Raw genomic sequence first — 23,149 nt, 5'->3', positions numbered from 1 at the left:
AGGATCGGCTCTGTAAGAGAAACATTGAAAGGCAAGAGTGGTTCAACCACAGAGGACAGAGAATGAAGCACCTCTGTAAGCAAATTAGGCTTATACTCAGCCAAAGGGAGCTGCAGATCCAAGAGCTCTGCAGCCTTCCTTATTACAGTATGGTAAGGTACAACTTCCTTCAAAGGAGAAGCTTTCTGAGAAGCAAAGTCCCACTCCGGGGAGGTGTCAAGTCCACTTGCCTCACACAGACCCTCGAACATATCTTCAGGCTCATAAATTTCACCTTCCTCAACATCTTCAGCCTGGCACTGTTCCTCCTCTAGCAACCTCTGCGCTTCTCTCCTCGAGCGCATCTTCGGTTGCGGCGCCGGCGGCGCCACACGCGGCGTCGATGGCTCCGGGAGCGGCGTCAAAAGTGGATCCGTAGCAGCAACCTGCGTCGAACGAATCTGTGAAGAAGGTTCGCCGGATGGAGCCGGGGACTGCCCATACGGCATCAACATCCTCGGAGCCAGTATATTTGCCATGACAGCCTCATCGGCATGAATGGCACGAAGGGGGCCTGAGGATAATGGTGAGGCACACCCAAATTAAATGCCAGAGGACCCATGGGACCCGAAGGTGCACCAGAAGTGTAAGAGGCCCTGTTAAACACCATACATCGCATTCAAAAAATGCGAGGGATCCGAACCCGGCGCTGGGAATGAAGGATACTGTGCCGGTTTGAGATCCGATCGTGGAGCCTCCGGAGTCGGAACCACCGGGGCCACAGGCGGAGCCACAGGAGTCTCAGCATCAGCCGGATTCGATTAACCATCCGGAGCTGGAGAGAATCTCGGCGTCGGAGACTGCACCGGAGTCCCCTTATACGAAGGAGAATGGGCCGGAGACACTTATGGAGAGACGAAGTCCTTAACACGACGTCGAGGAGCCGGAGAAGGCGACCTCGAAGCTACAGGCTTCGACGAACAGCGTCGAGATCCATGCCTCTTCTTCTTGCGTTCCCCCCTCGAATCATGTGAAGTCGACTACCTCGACTTCAAACGTTTGACACCTTTTTTCTTTTCTCACTTTAGCCATGAACAGCTTGGCTTCTTGTTCCTTCAGGGTCTTCGGGTTCATCTTCCTACAGCAAGGACAGCCCGCGACGTCGTGATCAGACGATAGACACCACAGGCAGTCCTCATGGGGGTCAGTGATCAACATATGCCCCCCCCACCCACTCCTTACAGGGCTTGAAGCCCGACGTCCTAGGAGCAGACATGTCAAAAACACAGAAGGAAACCCGAAAAATACAAAGTATCCAGGAGAAAGTATTGGAGAGTCTGTAGAAAAACTGTTAGCGTCAACATCGCGGAGAAAAGGGAACTGATGTCATCACGCCGACATGGCCCTCTTATGGCTCCATTGACGTCACGTGGAGCCATGGCATTGTGACGACCTTGTCGGCGTGGAGAGCTAGGAGAAAAGTTTCCGAGGAATGCGGGCGCAGGGGATATTCATAAGGTGAATAAAATTGAACATGAAGGAAAATGGTGTTCCTTCTTGTTCACATAATGTGCTTAATCAAAATATTCGATCAACATGTTTCTTGCCATCAAGAAAGTCATAATGAACTATGGCAAATTCAGCAGGACCGATTAATTCCTAATCTTCACTGGGTTGGGACGAAGGTTCAGAAGTAGTTAGGTGCTCAAGACTAGCACCCATCATTAGTGTGGACCTCTTACTTGATAAAGAAATATTGTCCATAAACGATTTCAACCCAACGAATAAGATCAGACCCCTTAGGTATTGCGATTATAAAGAAAATGTGGCATGCTGAAATTAATTATCCATCTAGGGTCACACAATCATGCAATGCATCCACTACATGTGTATCTTTGTACCGCCTGATTACATCAAAGGTTAATGGTTTTTTAGGTCTCGCCTGACCCAGTGCATGCGCTGGTCTGGCGAGACTTTTTGTAAGGGCTTAAAAAAATGCTACCGCAGGCTACAGCTTGCAGTGCACGTGCGCGCGCTTGAGCAGAGGCGCCATATGGCATTCCTCATGCTCATTAAGCGCATCGCTCGCCGCGATCACTTTCACTTTCGCAGCGCCACGGCTGTGCGCACACCACTCCATTTATACTTTTCTTTTTCAACCAGCACTTGTACAAGTGCCAGCATGCTCGGTGTTGATGCTAGAAAAGCCAAGAGCTTGTGCTTGGGGTGACCCTGTTGCTTAACGCGCATTTGTGCAGTTTATCATATATTTTTCCAGACATTTCCTTCAATAAGGCGTTTTCTGTTTTTAATACGCATGTTGCATTCCCGCATTACTGCTAGGTTTCTGTTTGCTATGGGTGTCTTTGGGCATTTGCAATGCATACACAAACTTGTTCCAACTCTTCCTCATGTTCCCTCTCCCCCTTCATTACAGCTCCTTTTGTCACGCCCCCTCCTTTCATTACCCCACCCTTTGTCTCGCTGTCATCTTGAACTTAATTTTCTGTAGTTACTTAATCTCTCTTAATCGGCGAACCTCTGCCTCCCAAGACTTTTTTCACTTGTTAAGAAATCCAATGGACTCCCAGGGAGCTTCTCTTGCATCAGAGTTTTATTTAAAGCGAACTTGACCCGAATCAGAGAGCTTTACATAGTACCAGTTACATTACACGAAGACACACATTCATGATTGTTAGGCACAGGGAGATTATTTGCCCAGAACCACAGGTTGTTCAGCGTCATTGCCGAGACTCGAACCCAGTTCCCTATATTCGAGGTAGCTGCCCTAGCAGTTAGACCAACTCCTCTCCCCAACTTTCCCTACGTGAACTAACATTTTATGCTGTCCACTAAAGTCCCATACTGTGATGGGGATCTTTCATTTCTCTCGTCTAGCCTTCTACTACTGTCGTTGGTGCTGTACTCAAACTGAAACATATGGTTCACTGGTATGAGTGGACCAACATTTCTTTTTTTAACACACCTGCCTCTGTATTCTTCGCACACACATGCACCTACGCACACCCTGGTCGCTCGTCTGTTCCCGTCACATGAACTCTGCGCCCCCCCACTCCCACCCTTAGCGGTAAGGACATGGCTTCGTCCACAGAAAATCTTAGTCCACAGAAAATCGCTGAGAAATACTGTATTCGTAGTCAGACAAATTATTTTAAACATTGTTCTTTTAAACTGTGATTTCCGTGTGCCCTGTCAATGTTTTATGTAAGCAGGGGCAGGGCTTTAAGTGGGATGAAGAAAAGTGGGGGTTCTCTCATAAGGGCGTGGCCGATGTAATTAAGGGCGTGACTAAAAACACATAAGCTAAAAATATGCACTTAGCAAAGTGTGCTGCCCCACTGGTATTTCGCTGCCTTTGTCAATTCATCCAGATATATAATACAGCAAGTAACAATACACATGGAACAAGCCAGGACTATTAGCTTTATCAATGGTTGTAAATTGCATAAAATAAAAAGCAACAACTATAACTTCGTTGTATATAATATTGAAAATGCCTCCATTAGTGTGTGCCAGGTTGTGGGTTAAGGTTAGTGCTGTCACCTTTTGAACTGAGAAAGCAGGTTTGAGCCTGACGTCCACTCAACATTCTAAGTGTTTCAGAACATGAATATGTCCTTGTGTAATGTAACTGGTGCGGAGTAAAACCTCCAAATTAGCGCTACATAAAACTGAAAAACGAGTCTCTTTGAAGTTACATCAAAAGCAGTGACTGGTTTTACTATTGCAGAGTTAAGTTATTTTTTTCCCACCCTGAGGGAACAAATGGAGAGCCTGGTAGGGACCCGTCTCGGCACCTGCTTTTAACAAGCACTGGCATAGCCAATAGGACTCGCTTTTGGGACCTTATAAGTATTTAGTTTTGCAGCACAATATCTTTAGTGCAGCAATATCAGTTGTTGCATGGCTAAACCTTGAACCTTATAAGTGTTTAGCCATGCAACAGTTGATGTTGTTGCACCAAGGATATTGTGCTGCATAACTAAAGACTTATAAGGTCCCAAAAGCAAGACCTATTGGCTATGCCAATGCCTGTCTTTCATTCCTGGAGCATGAGTTTAGAGCTTGGATGGCAGACAGAAATCACATGAAAGCTTGGCTTGTATTTGGCCGGAGGGTCCAAGAGGACCTCTAGGTGAGCCAGAGGAAAAGTATCTTGCTAAAGCCTTCAGTAGCTTACCCACCTCTATAGAATATTAGGAAAGGATTAGATTTGAAATTATTATTGGCGCATTTTAGAAACATTAACCAAATTTAAGTGTTTGGGGATATCACCTTTTGCAAGTACTAAGATGCTAGCATTTAGTCTGCAGTGGTGAGTCATACCACGCCGACCAAAAAGGGCTGGGGACTGCCATGTAGGGGTTAGCAGTCTAGTGTTGTTTATGAAAGGGGGGCTTATAAACAAGGGTGTTGCTCGGCTAAAAGGATTGCCACATCTAATCTTGAAGTCACTTGGCACTTAACTTTTATTTGCTGCTAGGCAGGAGGCACTTTCATTGAAATTGTAGAGAATATTGTGTATGAATTTGCCCTGGTGTCCCAGCCATGTTCAGAGACACAGAACCTCTTGGCAAAGGGTCCACGACCTCACCACCACCTTGTTTGTTGCAGTACCACGTGGTGGTGGTGTATTTCCAACAGGTTGATAAGGACCTCGGACCCTGCTGGAGACTGCAGTCCTCTGATCTCCACCTCAACAGAAGTGACGTATCTGTCACAACAGAAAACTCTGTTTGGGGGAAGGGAGAGGGGTCTGACCTTAACCCAAAATCAGTTCATCAGCCAACACTGCAGGAATTTTGCAGTTTCCTCCGAGATTTGGACCATGTTGGAGAGATTTCCCTGATGCTGTGCCTACTGAGACTTCAGGCCCCACTGCAGAACCCGCATATACTAACAGGCATGAGTCACAAGTAGGATGCAGGAGGATATAAGGCCCAACAACCTCAATGTTTCTCACCAAAATCTAGGATAGAGGCTGAAACATTGGTATCATAGCCTGAATATCCTGGAGTAGCCGCTTGAAGGATATGCCCATAACTGTACTATGTCCAGAAAAAAGGGAGTTTCTGTGAAGGAGTCAGGTGTGACTTCGGCACATTGATAGTGAACCCCAGTAAGTGAGGGTGGTTAGCCTTAGTCTGGAAGTGGGAAGCGCCCGCCTTCAACAGCTAATCGTTGAGGTAGGGAAAGACTGGAAACTCCTAACCTCCGCAGATGAGCTGCAACCCCCGCCATCACTTTTTTGTGAACCCCCAAGGGGCACCTGTAAGACGAAGGGAAGCATGGCAAAAAAGTGCTCTTGGCCTACCATGAATTGCAGGAAACGTCTGTGTGTAGGCAGGACGGGGATGTGGAAAATTGCGACCTGCAAATCCAATGCTACCATCCAGTCTCCGGGGTGCAGGGCAGACAAAACTTGTGTGAGCATCTTGAATTTCTCCTTTTTCAAGAAAAAATTGGGATAGCACAGGTCTAGGATAGAATGATGGCCTCCGTCCTCTTGGGCACCAGAAAGTAGCAGGAACAGCAACCAAGACCTACCTCTGATGCCGGCACCCTCTCGATGGCTGCCTTGGCCAAGAGAGCCAGCACTTTCTGAGAGTGCAAGGAGAGGTGGTCCTCCATCAGCAGATCTTAAGTGGGTGGCATGGGTGGAGGGGTAGTCACACAGAGGAGATAGCAGCCTCGATGTTACCGACCGCCAGTGGTGCAGGTGATGCCGTATCCTGCCTCCCACTAGATGCCCATGATGGTCGGAGGGCAAACTAAAGGGGGCAGGAGGCTGGTGTTGGGGGAACGGAAGGATGCGGTTAGAGACCTCTTCCGAGGCCATGAAATGGGCAGAGGGCGGACTGAGAGTAACGAGGGGCAACAGAGCAGCCCAAGGACCTGGCAGTAGCACTGCTGTCTTAAAGCTCTCCAGCACTGAGTCCGCCGTATCTCCAAAAAGGCGAGAGCCAATAAAGGGCCTATCCATAAGCAAGGCTTGGACATACCCTGAAAAAACAGACGTTCTCAGCCAGGTGTGGTGCTTCAGGGCCACCAAATCAACCTACCCAGTAAGTCAGTCATGCCAAGTCTACACTGTATGGTCAACTTTGGTGCGTCGCTCCCTTCAGCAAGCGCTTGGGAGTATGGCTCAGGCATCCCCTGAGACCACTCACAACTGACTCCCAGATGTATGAGAATATTGGTTAAAAAGGCACACAGTGTTCACTCATTGTGGTGCAAGGCTAGCAGAGGAGAACATTCTCTTTCCAAGGGAATCCAGCCTTCGGGATTCCCAATCTGGTACAGTGGTAGGGAATGCACTAGGGTTGATCCTAGAAGTGGAAGCTTGGACCACAAAGCTAATCCGGGGTGGGATGCTGTGTAATAAAACTGGGGTCGCCAAGAGCGGGGCAATGGTGGTGGGGCAAGTGTCTTATGCACAGGAGCCCCTGTGCTGGGCTTGGACCACACCAGAGTAGGATGTAGGACTTCATTAAATGAGAGTATGGGTTTGGAGGGGGCGACCCCTGGCTGAAGAATCTGTCAAGACGTTTGTCTTGGCTGCCATTGAGGACAGCTGGATGTCCAAGACTTCAACCGCCCTATGCACCAGCATAGCTAAAGAGAGTACTACCCCTGTAGCTGCTGAAGGAGGAGACACCAGGCTACTGTCAGATGAGGTGTCTAGCCTACTGGCCTCCGCCAGTTCCTCATACCAGTTGTCCTCCTCATCTAAGGGACGACGGTAACCATAAGGGCCCTCAAAACCCTGCCATTTCTCTCCCTTTCCGAGCTTATCAAGAGAAAAAGGCACTGGCTCCACTCCAGACAGCATGATTCCAGTTGGCGCAGGAACCGGCATTGAGTGATGCCTATTTGACTCTGTATCGGAGTTGGGAATGAGGATGGTACAGGGGGCAGGCGCCAAGTAAGGTCACGCCTGAAGCTCCGCTCTGCATCCAGCAAGGGATCCACGGTGCCCGAATGGCGAACCTGCAGGCGGGGATCCAGTGGTGGCCCCTCCCTAACTAGTGGGGCCTGTAGGCACTCTAGTGGGGCCGGGCAGCCCAAATATGAGGTGCGTTGCCTCATAAAATTGTTAGAGCTGGGCGGGGGTCGCTCCAGCCCCCAGAAAATGAGGGAAGCACAAAGCAGACCCAGACTCAGGTTCCGCCAAAATGGGACGCCTGGAGTGCCGATGTTCCCACGCCTCGACGGATGACTTCGAGGGGCGTTGTGAAGTTAAAGACCTCTTCAACTTCTTGGATTTTTCGTGTTTGTGAGACTTATCCGATTTTCCCAATGACTTGGAGTGTGACAATTATCGCCACGTGCAGTTCCATGAACAATCTCTAGGACTTTCTGCACGACTGACATCTTGAGTGTTGCGGAGTCGTTAGGAGGAGCGTGAGGAAACACTCCCACAGTGCTTTGGAGAGCATGACGTGGGAGTCCTCACAGGTCTTAGAGTCGTGGTCACGCTCCAAGCACCAACACACTAAGTGGGGGTCTGTCAGCAATATCTGCCTGTAACAGGCTCCACATGGCTTCAACCCAGACCGTTTCTTGGGTGACATCCTCACACCAGGAAAGAAAACTAAAAAAAAAAAATTGACAAAGTCGCAAAAAAGCCAGTCAAAAAATAACTGAGGTTAGCTCAGGGTGGTTCAGCGCTATCTGGTATGGAAAGGAAAACACTGTTATCAGCGCACCAGGGTGGTGACTATATAGGTACTGCGTATGTCACTTCTGGCGCAGAAGAAGCCCACAACGGCAGGTGTTGCCACCTATCGGTGAGCAGGGGTACTGCTCAAAAAACTTCCAAATCCAGTCTGACGCCTGGGGATGTTTTTAGGTAAGGAATCTACAGCTAGACTGCTCTATCAGATTTGTCCCTCATTTCAGCAGTCTCGTGATATATCCGAAAATGTGATATATGAGCGTGCAAAGATGTGTTCAGGCCTTTAGCTCCTACCTGAACCAGGACAAAATGTGGAGCCCAATTTTATCTCCTATTCTCTGGCAACCCCTGTGTATAAAAAAGTGTTTATAATGTAACTACAATTACATCTGTAACAGAACTGGTCTCAATACTTAATTGGAAGAAAGAAAGACATGGCACTTTTTTTTGGGGGGGGGGGGGTGCGCTGTGCATGTGGGAACTATTGTCTGCCAAGATTAATATGCTTTACTAGGAAGAAAGTTGTAAAAGAGAACAAATCAAATTTTTTTGAATAACCTTTGGTCAAACCCCAAACTATCTGTTAAACTTATTAACGGGGAACAATATTTTCAGTGGCATGAATAGGCCATGATAGATCAAATATTGTGAGAAGAATTGATTATTTGTTCTGCCATGAATATAACCTGCGAGCTAGAGATTGCTCTAAGATTCTAGAGATTGTAGCGGGAGGGCACCAACTCACTGAGTTGTCATTTTGTCTCAGGTATTCAGCTCACTGAAGTGCTTAGGTAGTTGTCAGATAAACAGAGCCAAATGAACCCTTGCCATGCATGACCAATTCACTCAGTCTTGCTTTTTGCCAACAGTGCTTCATTGGAACTCTAATGTGGCTTGGGCTTACATTGTTAACAGTGAAACTACATGTTCCAGAATTGAGTAGGTTTTAAATCATGGCTAGCTAAATGTGTCACATGTACAATAATGCCATTTTGCAGTTACAGGTAATGTGCAATGATTAAAATTCCGTGTTGGACATCACGGGCAAGGTCTGACCGGTGGTTTAATGGCAACTTGATATACAAATAACAATAAGTTTTAATTTATCCCGATGATGCAATTTATACATATAGAAGGGTTGCAGCCATTCCGGACAATTACCCGGATATTCCTTATAGAAAACTTTTAGACCTTGTAAGCCCTTCATCGTATCGAGAAATACCATACAAGACCACGGATCTTGTATATGAGAACCAGGTTTGGGTACTTTTAACAACCCATGCAGCATCATCCAGTGCTAGGTTTGTAGAATGAAATACCCTGCAAAGTATCACTGAAAATATATCCAGATGAAGCAAAGGTTAGTTTTATTACGTGGCGTTTCTAAACCAATGCTGGTGAATTGTCCCATGTTTCTCAAACCAAAGCACATTAATAATGGTCATTTTTTTAAAATCAAATGTTCCATAATTTTTACTAACTAATGTTTATAACATGCAACGGGAGGGCGGAAACAGGGGCAACAAATAATAAGGAGGGGGTCCAGAAGAACAGGAGCAACAAGAGATGAGGAGGGATGAGACTACAGGCAAGGGGCAACAGCACTGGAGCTGGAGGGGTGGGCAGGATGGCAACAACAAGCAACAATGGGGAGGAAGGAGGCGGGAATGATGGGGCCACAAGCAACCAAGGGGGAAGCAATAATGATGAGAAAGCAAGTACGGGGAAACAGCAAAAAAGTACCTGAATCTGAGTGCGAGCAGTGGAAGGACACTATAAAAAGCAATTAATCAGTACTTGTACCACGCTCCATTGAACGGACAAACGCACGAAGAAGAAAGAAAGAGAAACCAATGCGCTGACCAATGAGACGCAAGGAAATGAGGGATGATGAACCAAACCAATGGTAAGCAATGCGAGGGCTAAAAGCCCCTTTTGTTTGTTTTTAACCTTAGAAATAACATATTGTCGCAAGCACGAGTGCATGCGCGCAGTCCCATGCAAGACCTAAAAAGCAACAACAGACCAGAGAATTGCTGATACAAGACCTAACTAAGGGAGAAGAAACAAATGGTTTGGAAAATGTAGAGGAAATCGAATTTGACCTACTCCTCTGAAGACCTTAATATTTTTACCGTACAAATTCAACAATATAAGAACAATCTACACCGGGACAAAAAGCTATTTATTATATGAAACAAATTCAGGAGGTCAACAATTCATCCTGTGCTATATTGAAGCAAGTTCAGGAGCTTGTAACCCTACCATATATGACTTGTACTTTTCCTAATTCCAGAACTGAGACTTGGTAACCTATACAGCAGAGAATCTAGTTCAAGAGTCTCTGCTTGGTCCATCAGGCACTTCACAGTACTGAAGCCCATGCTATAAAAGTCTGTATTTTGAGACATTGATAGCCTTGTTACCTCTCTGATCAGTATCTCACTTTGATACAACACTCCCTTGTTTGAGGTGGTGTTGCCAGGGAGATAGAAGTTTTTTTCTGTCTTAGCTCCAAAATTATTGAACCAACTACCACTGGCTCTCCACTGCATTTCGAATCATAGTTCTTTACGCAAAACACAGATGACTCATCTTTTCTATAAACGGAGTCGACTCTTGCTTTAGGCTTCAGACAACTGAATCTCAGCCCCAAAATACCCATTAGAGAATGTGCACATAAAAATATCTTTAGTCATTCATTTAATATTCATTCATTTAAATCAGTCAGAAGGAATATCTATTGCAATTACTGCTACACTGAGAAGATCGCTGTGCAGATGCCACACCACTGGATACTGCTACTGTATCTAAGGAGGCATTTAGTCGGGCCTCCAGACATATTTCATTCTTGTAACCCTTAGCTGCAGAAGACCCATACAACAAGTGATGCACTAATGCTATAGAAAGAAATAAGTCTGGCCTAAGATATCATTCTGACGACTGTGTTCCATGCCAGAAGTAGGCCTAGATTGACTACTTTCCGGAAGGTTCACTGAAACAAGATCTGTGCTTCATTACATATGACTGACAGTGATGATGAAAATAAAAGGTTTAGCCTCTATATATAGGCTATGAGACAACTAAATGACTCTGTATGTTACATGAGGGTGGACAAATAATATCTAGTGGGATTGTATAACAGATTTAATAATCTGTTAAGAAAGTGGTCTGATGAGAATTTATTAAACTGGGAAAAACAACAATTCTTGAAGAATAATACACCAACAGTTCCCACTCTCTACTTACTCCCTAAGGTACACAAGGACCCATTACATCCATCAGGGCGTCCAATTGTTTCGTCAAAGAATAGTATTTTTGAGAAAGTATCTATCTATGTGGACCATTTTCTGTCTGGTTATGTGAAAGAATTGACCTTGTATGTGAGAGAGACAAAGGATTTTTTACAAAAAATTGAAAACCTACATTGGAATGATGATCAATGGTTAGTATGCTTAGACGTGGAAAGTCTTTATACCAACATAAGACATAGAGACGGTCTTAAGGCCTGTGAACATTTTTTAAAAACACGAAGCTTGCATCTATCACATACAAATATGCTGTTACAAATGATAGAGATGTGTTTGACCGAAAATTTATTTTTGTTCAACTGACAACTTTACAAACAAGTACAAGGAACTTCGAAGGGCACCTGCTTCGCTCCCAGCTACGCCAACTTGTTGGTGGGCTGGTGGGATAAGCAAGTGCTTTGGAGTGATTGCATGGAACACTGGACAAGTAAGGTTAACATATGGCTAAGATACATCGACAATGTCTTTTTTGTATGGGAGGGCGGAGAAGTAGAACCCTTACAGTTTGTCAAAGAATTAAATCAAAACACTGTTAATCTAAAATTTACCACGCATCACAGCCAACATACAGTAGACTTTCTTGACATCAGATTGACAATTGAAAATAACCAACTGGTAACAGATCTGTTTAGAAAAACAACTGCAGGTAATTCTATATTAAATTCAGCTAGCTGTCATCCACCCAACTTTAGATGGAGCATTCCATTTAGTGAGTTCTTAAGAGCTAAAAGAAATTGTAGCTCTGAGTCCAACTATCAGAAAAACAAAAAAGAAATGAAAACTAGATTTCGGACCAGAGGGTACTCTACTAAAATGTTAAAATTGGGGTAAGACAGAGCAGACTCCATAAAGAGAAATGACACTCTGTACCAGGCACCAAAAACAAAGCAAAGTGAAGAGGGATCGCCGATAAGGTTGATCACAACATACAATACTCAATCTGCACAATTCAGCAGAATAATCAAGAGAAGGTGGGATATTCTCACACAAGATCAACTGTTGAGAGAAAAATTAGGACAACATCCATCCATAACATACAGAAAAGGCCCCTCTCTTAAAGACATGCTGGTCAAAAGTCACATGGAAAACCACAAATCCACCTGGCTTGAAAAAACTGGTGGTTTCCACAAGTGTGGAAAATGTAGAGCTTGTAGCAACAGCCAAAATGTCAGCGAAGTTAAACTACGGAGAACCAACAGACAGTGGATCATAAGAACAAATATCAGCTGTGTAACTGACTATGTAATATATGTAATCACATGCCCTTGAGGCATGTGGTACATCGGGTCCACTACCTTTCCTGTGAAAAAGAGAATTTTAGAGCATTGGCGAGCCATCACAAACAAAGATTTCAGCTATAGTACTGCTAGGCATTTTAATCAGGCACATAATGGAGATTGGACCACTGCTAAATATTTTGGCTTGGAGACCATCCCAAAGAATCCAAGGGGAGGCAATCGAGTCCAATCACTTAGGAGGTCGGAATCTAGGTTTATTCTGCAAGCAGGAAGTGTTTTTCCCTTTAGAATGAATAACGATGGAGAGATGTATGTGTATCTCTAAGTCTGGCCGCCACAAACAATGAACTCAGGAACCAAAGTTTACACATTATATTGAACTTTTAACTTCACTATTAATATTCACTGTCTTAAACCCCCACCCCCTTTTTTTCTTTTTGTATCCCTCATTTGATATGTGTTTTGCTATTTGGAAATCAAAGCAATATGAACCTAATCGAACTCAGAAACTAGAAGTATATTCTTTTAAGACTGCATATATTATTATTCCACCAAAATTGTTATATAAAAAAATGATTTGTTCACAATGCCGTATAGATCATGTTATTAATTGAATTGTTTATTGTGTCTTTTTTTAGATCCATTATGGACATACGAGATCTCCTTCTGCACAGCTAAAAATAGAAACTAGGAGCAGGGAGAATCAGATGTTTCTGCAAACAACCGCTCTTTTTTCCTTAATTTCAAGGAGATTACAATCCAGGGAAACTGCTTTTTATTCACATAAGTTGGTCATCTCGTTATGAGGTACTATTCCATGAAGTAATATTGAATACGTAAAGGGTCTAAAAAAGTAACAATTTTAGCTCACAAAATCTGTATAACTATAGAATAGTAATCTATATATTGGCACGTATAAAGTAAGGGTACTATACCCATAATGATTTGCGTGGAAATATATGATGAATGGTTTCTTAACCAAATATAACTTAAAAGCAGTTGCTGAAGATAACCCAAAAAACGGTTTAGGAAAACAGGTAAAAAAATATATGAATTGTGCCCAAAATGTATTGGTCATGCAAAACAATTGAGATCAAAAACAATGCATTTATATATTTTTTATTTATTTGAGTATACGTTTAAACACTCAGGGAATTGGTGTATGGGGTATATACACAGTCTTTTTTCTATGTTTGCGTCATGTGGGACGCTACTTGCAGTTATAAAAAAATGTGTATTCAATGTGAAGGTCATGTGACCAACAGCTGTTTAGCTCGAAACGCGTCTTTTTTTGTGCACGTAGATAAACCGAAATTAAAGCACCTTGGATCGGCGTGGCTCGTTGCTTACTACATAGTGTAAGCATGGTGGTGTGTAATATATATATATCTATATCCATCTCAAACATTTAATAATGCACATACATCAAAACCGGCACCCCTTCTTATTGTTGCTCTTTTCGTATTCTCATGCAACCAATATTGCAAACCACTTTTTCGAAGAAACGTGCAATCTCTTTCGAAAGCTACTGTGCCTTTAACCTGGAAATATGTTTGTTTCTTAGTATTGCAGAAGAAGTTATTAACAAACAATTCTCCAGCATCTTAGAAAAGAACGATATTTCAGATTACTCTGAATCAGGATTCCATGTTTTACATAATACAGGAAAATGCTCTTGCGGTCGCCAGCAACCAAATTAAATGACCCTGGACACCTTTTCACCCCAATTCTACCACTTTAACACTGCAGGGATCTTTTCTGAACCCCACTATATATTTAAAGTGTATCTATCTTCGTTAGGTTCCCTAACCCCCAGTTTCCATATTGAATCTGCATGTTGACAATACTCTGATTATTCTCACCTTAACCAACAATCATCTCACCATCAGTTTTCTAACTGAATAGCTGCAGAGGCTAAATAGATGTCAGAGAACTACTTGAAGCTTAAGAAATGACATATATGATTGCCATCAATGAATAAAGCTTTTGTGCCCATCAATAACTGGCTCACATTTAAGAAAACAAACTCATGCAACCTCAGTAGAGAACAGAAGTAATAACATACAAACATTGCTTTACTACAGAAAAAGTAATAACTTGCAAAGAATGCTTGATGTAACAATTTCAAAATATGGCAAAAACAATAGAGAAAAGCTAAAGACAAAGCTAAATTGTTACAAAAAAATGTAACTCTGCTATTGTGCAGTGGCTTTTACTGACTTCATTACACTGCATTCACAATTGGCCACCATCCTATCATCACTAAATGTTTAGAAATATGAGGGTTCAAGATGCTCTGCTTTGACACAGTAGTAAGTTTAATTGAGCATGCAACTCTACAGATAAGAGAAGCACTGCTGACGCCTAGTCAAGAAAGTATCACATATCTCAAAATACACTGCTTGTTATGTGCATCTCTACTACTTGTAACTGTGTCCTCCTTGCGTTCTTGGATGGCCGCTGGCTGGAATGTAAGTGTTGAGTTGATACAGTATTTGTTGCATTTCTCAATTTGATTGGAGGTGGGCGAAACTGACTGGCGACTGGCAAGGCTGAAAAAGTCTAATGGGTTATTTAATGATGGGTTATTTTGCATGTTGGCTGGCTAGGCCCTTTTAAATATGAAAAACGTTGCTATCTACCTCATTCTGCTGGAGTAAACTGCTCGGCACTAGGGGGTTATGGTATGAGGAGCAGAGGTTGACAAGTCTGGAGGCATCTATGCAAGATATGTAGCTTTGATATAACGTAATCTATATCTGGGTGTGGTGAATTTCAGACAGTTGATATATGGATTGTTGGAAGGCCATAGATAGGATGTTGAGGTGTCAAAGCACAGCCAATTGCATGGCTTCGAGGTCTGTTGTATCCAAAACAGTTCTAGGTGGTTGGTCTATATTTACTTCTGGTGCAGGGCAAAGAATAATTAAATGGATCTGTGCTGACTTCGAAACCCTTGCCAGGCTTTGTGGACCTGTACGTGCCAGAAATATACTTGCCACATACAGTAAATCAGAAACAAACATTACGTGCCACAATTTTCCATTCAAAGATTGGTGGTAGGAGAAATAGTCACTCAATAATGGACTTAAAATAGTACGGAACTCAATAAGTATAATTACACGTGCATTTAGAGGATCTTAGGATATAGATTCATACTTACGCTTAAGGATTCATCAAAAACTCTCATTAGTTTCCCAGTCAAAAATCTGAAAATACGAACTTTCCTGTCTGATCCAATAGTAGCAATTTTCTTCCCATCTGGCGAAAAACACATGCTGGTGAGATAAGCCTTGCATTTAGCAAATTCATACAAGTCTGTATCAGTCTTATATTCCCAGTGGACATTCTTGGGAAATTTGTACTCTTGGGGAGGACCAGTCCAGTATTCTATCATCCCAGTTTTGTCTGCTGATACTACTACTTTGTAGATAGAGTTCAGGCGTATGTGGGTGAGAGGAGATGAATGAAGTCTTTCAAAAACATACATCGGCTTATTACTTCCACGGCCATCATATATAAATATCTTCCCTGTGGTCTTTTCAGAAGATGCTACAGCAGATATGGCGTCTCCTGGGCAAAAAATCCACTCACACTGACCAGGGTGGTACCTATAAAGAAAATAAAGAAAAATAAGGTGACTACAAGAACTGCAAGTGGCTAAATCCTTCATAATGCTTTGCATGACAATTTTCAAATCTAAGCTCTTCGTTTACTTTAAACATGCTATAAGGAATGTAATCACCACGCCTTTTGTTTTTTGGGCACTAATTTAGATTTCTGCTCCGTGGCTTGAATAAATGGCCCATCCGTCATCTGCCCTGCATTATAATGACCTGTCCTCCATTTTCAATGCAGCTCCTGCAGCGGTTGCCTTTTTTGGACATAAAGTCGAAATTCTAGTGCAGCAGTGAAAGCTGATTATGAATTATTACCACCAATGTAAGTTAACTAGCAAAATGCATAAAGCCCGCAGTTACAAATATGCTACCTTATTAAACTGGAAAGCAGAATGGTATTGCTCTTCTCGTGATGGATCTGTGATTTAACAGGCTGCAAGAGTAACGTGAGCTTATAGCAAGGTGGTTAAGTTATCCTAGACTGAATTAAAATTAAAAAATTTTAATGATGGAGATAATGAACAATTTTATAATCCTCATTTTTCCAGGCAACGGTAAATGTAATAAAATTGATTTTGTGGCCTCGGAAGCATGCCTATTAGCTTAAGCGAAAATGCATGAGGGAGGGCCTGACAATTTCTGATTTAATAATGCCCGAGAATAATAGGAGACCAGGGAGAGAGAATAGCAAGGAATGATGTGTTAATGGCCTATATGTAGAAGCCTACACACCATGGATGGTGAAGGAATGTCTACTGGCTGCAAGAAAACATAGAAGGGATTGCCAAGAATGTATGCGCCTCGTCACTCATGTTACACTATCAAAAGTGGATAAAGATTACACACTCACATGTTGTACACAAGTGCTGTTTCAATAATCTGTCAAAGCAAGCAATGGAAACAACAATGTACACCAAGGGAGGAGGAGCCTAGCGCGCAACCAAGATGGCTGCGTAGGTGTGAAGCTCCCGAGGACCTCCGTGACCTCCTGAATTAATCCTGATTATATCCTGTCTTTGATGAGGGGACTGTGTCTGTGTACCCGAGCTGAGGCGGCACCCGTTTTCCGTTTTCGAATCGAACCCCGGACACCGGTGGGAACACCGATCGAAGATTGCGGCCTTCTCCGCGCCGGCCCCCCGGATTGGAGTTGTGGGGCGATCCGGGGACAAAGCGAACAACAGCGGCGGGCAGGGCTGGGCGACTCGCGTACCCCGCGCTTTCACTTTCGCTTTTGCGCCCTCCTTGCCCTCAAGCGAGGTAGGGTTGCGGAGCGGGGTGCGGTGGTGTGGCCTTGTCCCGGTGCCCGGCTGACCCGCCGGCTGTGAGTCGTCCTACGGTCCAGTGGTCACCCCCCCCCGGAGCCCGTGAACTGGTTTATCGGCCCTTTCGAGGAGATTGGCACGACTTTGGGAGTGCGACATGTCCACAAAGCAAGATGGCGACCGGGCGAAGGTGAAATCGACCCGCCGTGGCCCGGCACATCAGTCTAACAGCATGGACCGTTACACCCTCCAGAAGGGATCTCCAGAGGCACCGCGTACATCCCCCGTGGGCCCGACTGAGGCGTCTGCTCAGCCCGCGGATCTGACCCTCCGGGACGTCATGGGCGCCATTGCCGAGATGAAGGCCTCGGTGGACCAGCGCTTTGATACTCTGGCGCAGAAGATAGACTCGGCCCTGGTGGATGTGGGCCTGGTGAGAGCCGACTTGTCTAAAACAAATGACCGGGTCGATTCCCTGGCCCACACTACCTTGAGTCTCACTACAGACGTGGCGGCCCTTCAAAAGGAGGTGCACCGGCTTGGCCAGGCGAGCGCCCTGATGGACCGTCGATTGGAGGACTCCGAGGGTCGGGCCCGGAGGAACAACGTTCGCATTGTCGGGGTGCCGGAGGGACGAGAGGAGGAGGCGGCAGATTTGTTTGTGGAAGACCTGATCCTCACCCGTCTCCAGCCCCGGGGGCTGAGTAAACTCTTTGCGGTGGAACGTGCTCACAGGGTCCCCGGAGGAAGACCTAAGGCCGGAGCCCCGCCGCGGCCTCTCATTGCCCGGATTTTTAACTTTCGGGACAGAGACGCTATCCTGCAGACTTCCAGGCTACAGGGACCGGTCAAGCTCGATAATATGGACGTGAATTTCTACCCTGACTTTACTCCGACGGTCCAAAAGCAGAGACTGAGTTTTCTCGGAGTTAAACGTCGCCTACGGGACCTGAACCTTAAATACTCAATGCTTTTTCCAGCTAAGCTGAGGGTGGAGGTGGATGGTCGCACGCACTTTTTTGACCGTCCCGAGGCGGCTGGGGACTGGTTGGATACTCTGCCTGGGGATCGGGGCCGGGGGGGGTAGGGGGGGTGCGGTTGGCGGGGAGGGCTCGCCGGATCAGAACTGAGGGGTGAATAGTAGGCCTTGCTCTGGACAACATTCCTGTTACCATTCACTGATCGTGTATGTTCCCCTCCTATGGAGGTCGTACGGGGTCCATTGGGGGCTTTCCCTCCTCCTCTGGGGGACTAGTTAGTTTTTCATTTATGGGGCGACAGGCACACTGCACTTTGGGGGGGCTGTCTGGGCTCATGCAGGGGTGCAGGGAGGGGGGGGAGTTCTGTTGGGATGGGTGGGCGGGGGTGGAGTGTTGTTTGTTTGCACCGCAAGGCGAACCCTTTACTGTATTGTTGTTTTTGAGATGCTCTTTGGGGGACGACTGATGGTTTCCATGTATGATGGGGGGTAGGGATTTGACTGTTATCATGGAACGTTAACGGACTGGGGGATAGGATTAAGCGTGGTGTGGTCCTGCAGTATCTGAAACGAGTTTCACCAGATGTGGTCTTCCTGCAGGAGACACACCTTATAGGTAATTCCTTTCATGCCATGAATCGGCGAGGCTATCGCTTGGTGGCCCATTCGGGCTTCACCTCGGGCTCGCGGGGGGTGGGCATCATGATTAAGAACTCGCTCCCATTGGAGATTGATGAGGTGCGCCATGATGAGAGGGGACGTTACACTGTCTTGGTGGGTAGAATGGAGGGCAGAGTGGTCGTTTTTGTATCAGTGTACGTTCCGCCGGGGTTGCAATCTACCACGTTTGCGGACCTGGGGCGCCTCCTCCTTGACCTCCCGGGTGGGCTTCTGGTAGTTGGGGGGGACTTCAATGCGGTGGCTTCTGGGTCTATGGATCGTCATCCCCCTAGGGACCTCCCCCGGGCACAGGCGTGGCTGCCCGGCCTTTTAGATACACTAGGATTGGTGGATTGCTGGCGACTAAAGCATCCCGCGCAGCTGCAATACACCTTCCACTCGGGTGCCCATGGTAGCCTCTCGCGGCTTGATTATGTCCTTGTCCCTGCGGCCTATGCTGGGAGAGTGGGAGAGGTGCGCCATTTGGCGCGGGGTATTTCAGATCACTCCCCACTACTGTTGCACTTTGATGTCTTCCCGAGGGGGGAGGGCAGGGTAGCCCCAATCAATGCCTGGTACCTGCGCGACCCCACTATTCGAGCCGAATTGATCAAATCCTTGCAGCGGTACTTTGAGGAGAATGTGGGGTCTGTCCCTTCGGCTATCTCCCTGTGGGAGGCTTTTAAGGTAGTTCTCAGAGGGGAGGCCCTCTCCTTTATCTCCCATGCCCGGAGGCGCGAGCGGGAGGAGGTAACCCGGGTGGAGGCCGAAATTGCTGAACTAGAGGGTGACCTGGGGAGCGGGGTGACGGATGCCACATTGCATGTTCTACACCTCAAGCAGGCGGCCTATAGGGCCCTCGTCACGGAGGCGGCCAGGGGCCTCAGTAGAGAGCAACAGGGGCGACTGTATGATGTGGGTGATAAGGCTGGTAAATTGATTGCGTGGTTGGATAAGAAGGAGAGAGCGAATCGTGTGGTTCCGTTGATCGAGAGGATGGATGGTGTGTGTGTCACCGAGCCGGACGCCATTGTCTCCTGCTTCGCGGATTAATTCCGCGAGGTGTATTCCCCGGTTTCTCCCTGCTCGGAGGAGGATTCCCATGCCCTGCTTCGGGACATCGCGCTGCCCTCCCTTTCGGTGGAGGACAGGGATTCGCTGGCCGCTCCTCCCACCTCGGACGAAATTGCCCTTGCTATCCGCTCGGTCGCATCTGGCAAGGCCATGGGCCCCAATGGCATCCCTATCGAGCTGTATAAGCTGCGCCCGGATGTACTGGCGCCCCACCTGCGCGCGATGTTCCTGGCGGCCCGCTCGCGGGGTTCCCTTCCGCCGGACCAGCGTCTGGCCACGATCGTGGTGATCCACAAGGAGGGGAGACCCCGTGAGCGGGTCACATCCTATAGGCCTATCTCGCTCTTGAACGCGGAGCCCAAAATCCTCGCCAAGGTGCTGGCCAACCGGCTGGTCGGCGTGGTGGGCGATTTGGTCCACCAAGACCAGTCCGGCTTCATACCCCATCGCAACACGGCCCTTAATCTGCGACGCTTGCACGGGGTGCTCGCGCGTGTCCCGTTCGTGCGGGAACCGGCCATCTTGGCGTCCTTGGACGCCACCATGGCGTTTGATACGCTCGAGTGGCCATATATTTGGGCGATGCTGGCGAAGTTTGGCTTCGGACCGGGCTTCATCAGCTGGGTCAAGTTGTTGTATTCCGGCCCATTGGCGCAGGTGGTGGTGAATGGACGAGTTTCGGCCCCATTCGCACTGGGACGGGGCACGCGACAGGGTTGCCCCCTGTCGCCTCTCCTGTTTGCACTGGCCCTGGAGCCCCTGGCGGAGTGGCTGCGGTGGCACCCTTCCATCCGTGGTCTCCGCTGGACCCCCGAGCATGAGGACCGCGTGTCCCTCTACGCTGATGATATCCTTCTATATCTCGCCTCCCCGCGTAAATCATTGATCGTCCTAGTTGATGTTTTGCGCTCATTCGGTCGCAACTCAGGCCTCGTCATCAACTGGGCGAAATCCTGTGTATATGTGCTTGCCGGGGAGGCTCCGGTCCTACCACGGGACTGTCCGATCCAGATTGCCTCCCAGGGGTTTCGGTACCTGGGCATATATATTAATCTGGACCCGGAGGCCCGCTACGAGCGGAATTTGCTACCCCCCCTCCAGCGCTTGAAGGAGGACGTTGTGCGTTGGCGGCGTCTGCCGCTTTCGCCGCTCGGCCGAGCGGCCTTGTTTAAGATGATGTCGTTGCCGCGCTTTCTGTACGCTCTCCAGAACACCATGGACTTGGTCCCGGCGCGCTACTTCCGTGAGGTGGAGAGTTTGCAGCGTCGCCTGTTCTGGGACGGGAGGCCACGTATTGCCTTGGCTAAATTGACTCTCCCGTGGTACGATGGGGGGGTTGCCCTCCCGGATATTAAACTGTATTACTGGGCCTCCCAGCTAGCTGCGATTAATCATGGCCTTTACGGGCCCGCCCTGAACCCGGCATTTGAAATGGACAAGATGCTCCTGCCCGGTGGCGACTACAATCGAGCGCTCTACTCTGGCGCGCCTGACCCTCGCCTGACGGGACCGACGCGTGTCATGGTGCGTGTATGGCACGCGGCTAACGCAGCTATGGGGTGGAAGGACCGTTTGACCCGGGCGTCACCGCTATATGCGTCTGCGAGGTTGGGCTCCCTGTGGACCTCGAAGGGCTTCGAGAAGTGGGACACGATCGGCATCAGCACAGTGGGAGATCTCTGGACGAGGGGGGGATTCAAAACTTTCGAGACGTTGCAGACGGAGTTTCAGTTGCAAGGCAGTGAGTACTTTCGGTACTTAGAAGTCCGCCACGCGCTGGGCTCCGTCTTCCCGGATGTCGCGTCCATTCCGGAGTCTTCCCCCCTGGAGGACAGAGTGCTGGATGGCCATGTCCCAGACAGCACGATCTCCCTTATATATAAAAAACTGATCAACGACCGATCGGGCCTGCTGACTGGCCTCCGCGAGGCCTGGGTTGCCGATGGGCTGGAATTGGACGACGAGGACTGGATTTCCGCGGTGGCCTCTCCGAAGGAGGTGGCCATCCCGGCTCGCCTTCGTTTCGTCCAGCTTAAGATCCTCCACCGGGTTTACGTGACGGGGCCAAGGCTTCTACGTATGGGCTTTGCTGAGGATGGACTGTGTAAGCGTGGCTGTGGTGCTTTGGCAACTTTCTTGCATATTCTGTGGGAATGCCCAAAGGTGGAGCGATTCTGGCGTGGTGTGCACGAGGTCCAGCGAGTGGTTACGCGTGTCGCGCTGTTGCCTGAAGCGAGGAGATGCTTGCTGAATGTGTGGGAGCCAACTGACTACTCGGTTCCGCAGACGCGGTGGGTGACTCTGGGATACATGATAGCTAAGCGTGACATTGCTCAATCGTGGGGATCCCAGAGGCCCCCGGCGGTGTCGGCCTGGAAAGAACACATAGATTGGTGTATGTTTCGTGAAAAGGTGGTGTATGTTGCGAGGGGTAAGCCTGGGGCGTGGGTGAAAATCTGGGGCCCCTGGAACGCCTATCGCGGGGGTATTTGCGAGCCGCCGCTGCTGCCGGCTGCCTCACCAGCTCCGTCCCCCTAGCCGACCCCCTCCCCCAGCCACGGGCACGTGGTTCCCCAGTCCCTGATCTGTTCTCATTCCCCTCTTCAGAGTTTGGCGATGGGTTGGGGTCCCCCACTTAAGGAGCGCGTGCTGTCACTTGGGATTGCGGGTTGCCTTGCGGGTGTGGTTTTTTTGTGTTGTTGTGTTTTAACAAAAGGAAACCGTATTGTGGGTTTGGAGTTATGTGGCCTGCACTATTGATATCTCCTGATTTACCTTTTTGCACCGCCAAGAGATTTTTCTGTATATATGTCATATGCTTCTGCCACTCTAGCGGCCGGCCAGACGGTTGTAGGCCCATACCTGTAACTATTTGAGATTGCAATAAACAGTTTAAAAAAAAAAAAAAAAAAAAAAACAATGTACACCAAAACAATTTATTGCAACAACTACAGTCACATTTCTGTTAAATTCTTCAAGTGGTTTCAAGTTTAAACGTTTAGTCTAACACATGGTTTTTTGCTGGGGGTGAGTGGTAGAAAAAGCGCAAACCTAACACTCACTGAGAAAATCAAAAAGAGTGTCCATTTTAGAAGAGCATAGCCAGAAGAACACGTATGAAAGGATTAATTGAATATTACAAATTGAAAGTACATTACCTGTAAAATCTGTTCTACGGTGTTCAATTTTATGCCTGGCATTTAATCCCAGTAAAATAATAACTGACTGATAATATAGTGCTATTTCACACAAGTCTCACTGTCCTGCAAAACGAGATATTATCAATACTTATTTTATTCATCTTTGTTGCTTATTATCAATTCG

General features: G+C 47.1%; 1 protein-coding gene across 1 annotated transcript in view; it reads right to left on the bottom strand.

The window, feature by feature from the left end:
* Nucleotides 1–23,149, bottom strand: part of PPWD1 (peptidylprolyl isomerase domain and WD repeat containing 1) — a 416,345-nt gene that overhangs the window by 270,174 nt on the left and 123,022 nt on the right. Inside the window, exon 5 of the mRNA XM_085631724.1 lies at nt 15,391–15,838. Coding sequence (XP_085487850.1) covers nt 15,391–15,838 — 448 coding nt within the window. The remainder of the gene's footprint in view (nt 1–15,390; nt 15,839–23,149) is intronic.

The sequence above is a fragment of the Triturus cristatus genome, chromosome 2_1 (genome assembly GCF_964204655.1).
Source record: "Triturus cristatus chromosome 2_1, aTriCri1.1, whole genome shotgun sequence".
Taxonomy (NCBI): domain Eukaryota; kingdom Metazoa; phylum Chordata; class Amphibia; order Caudata; family Salamandridae; genus Triturus; species Triturus cristatus.
This window is presented reverse-complemented; position numbering and strand designations above follow the sequence as displayed.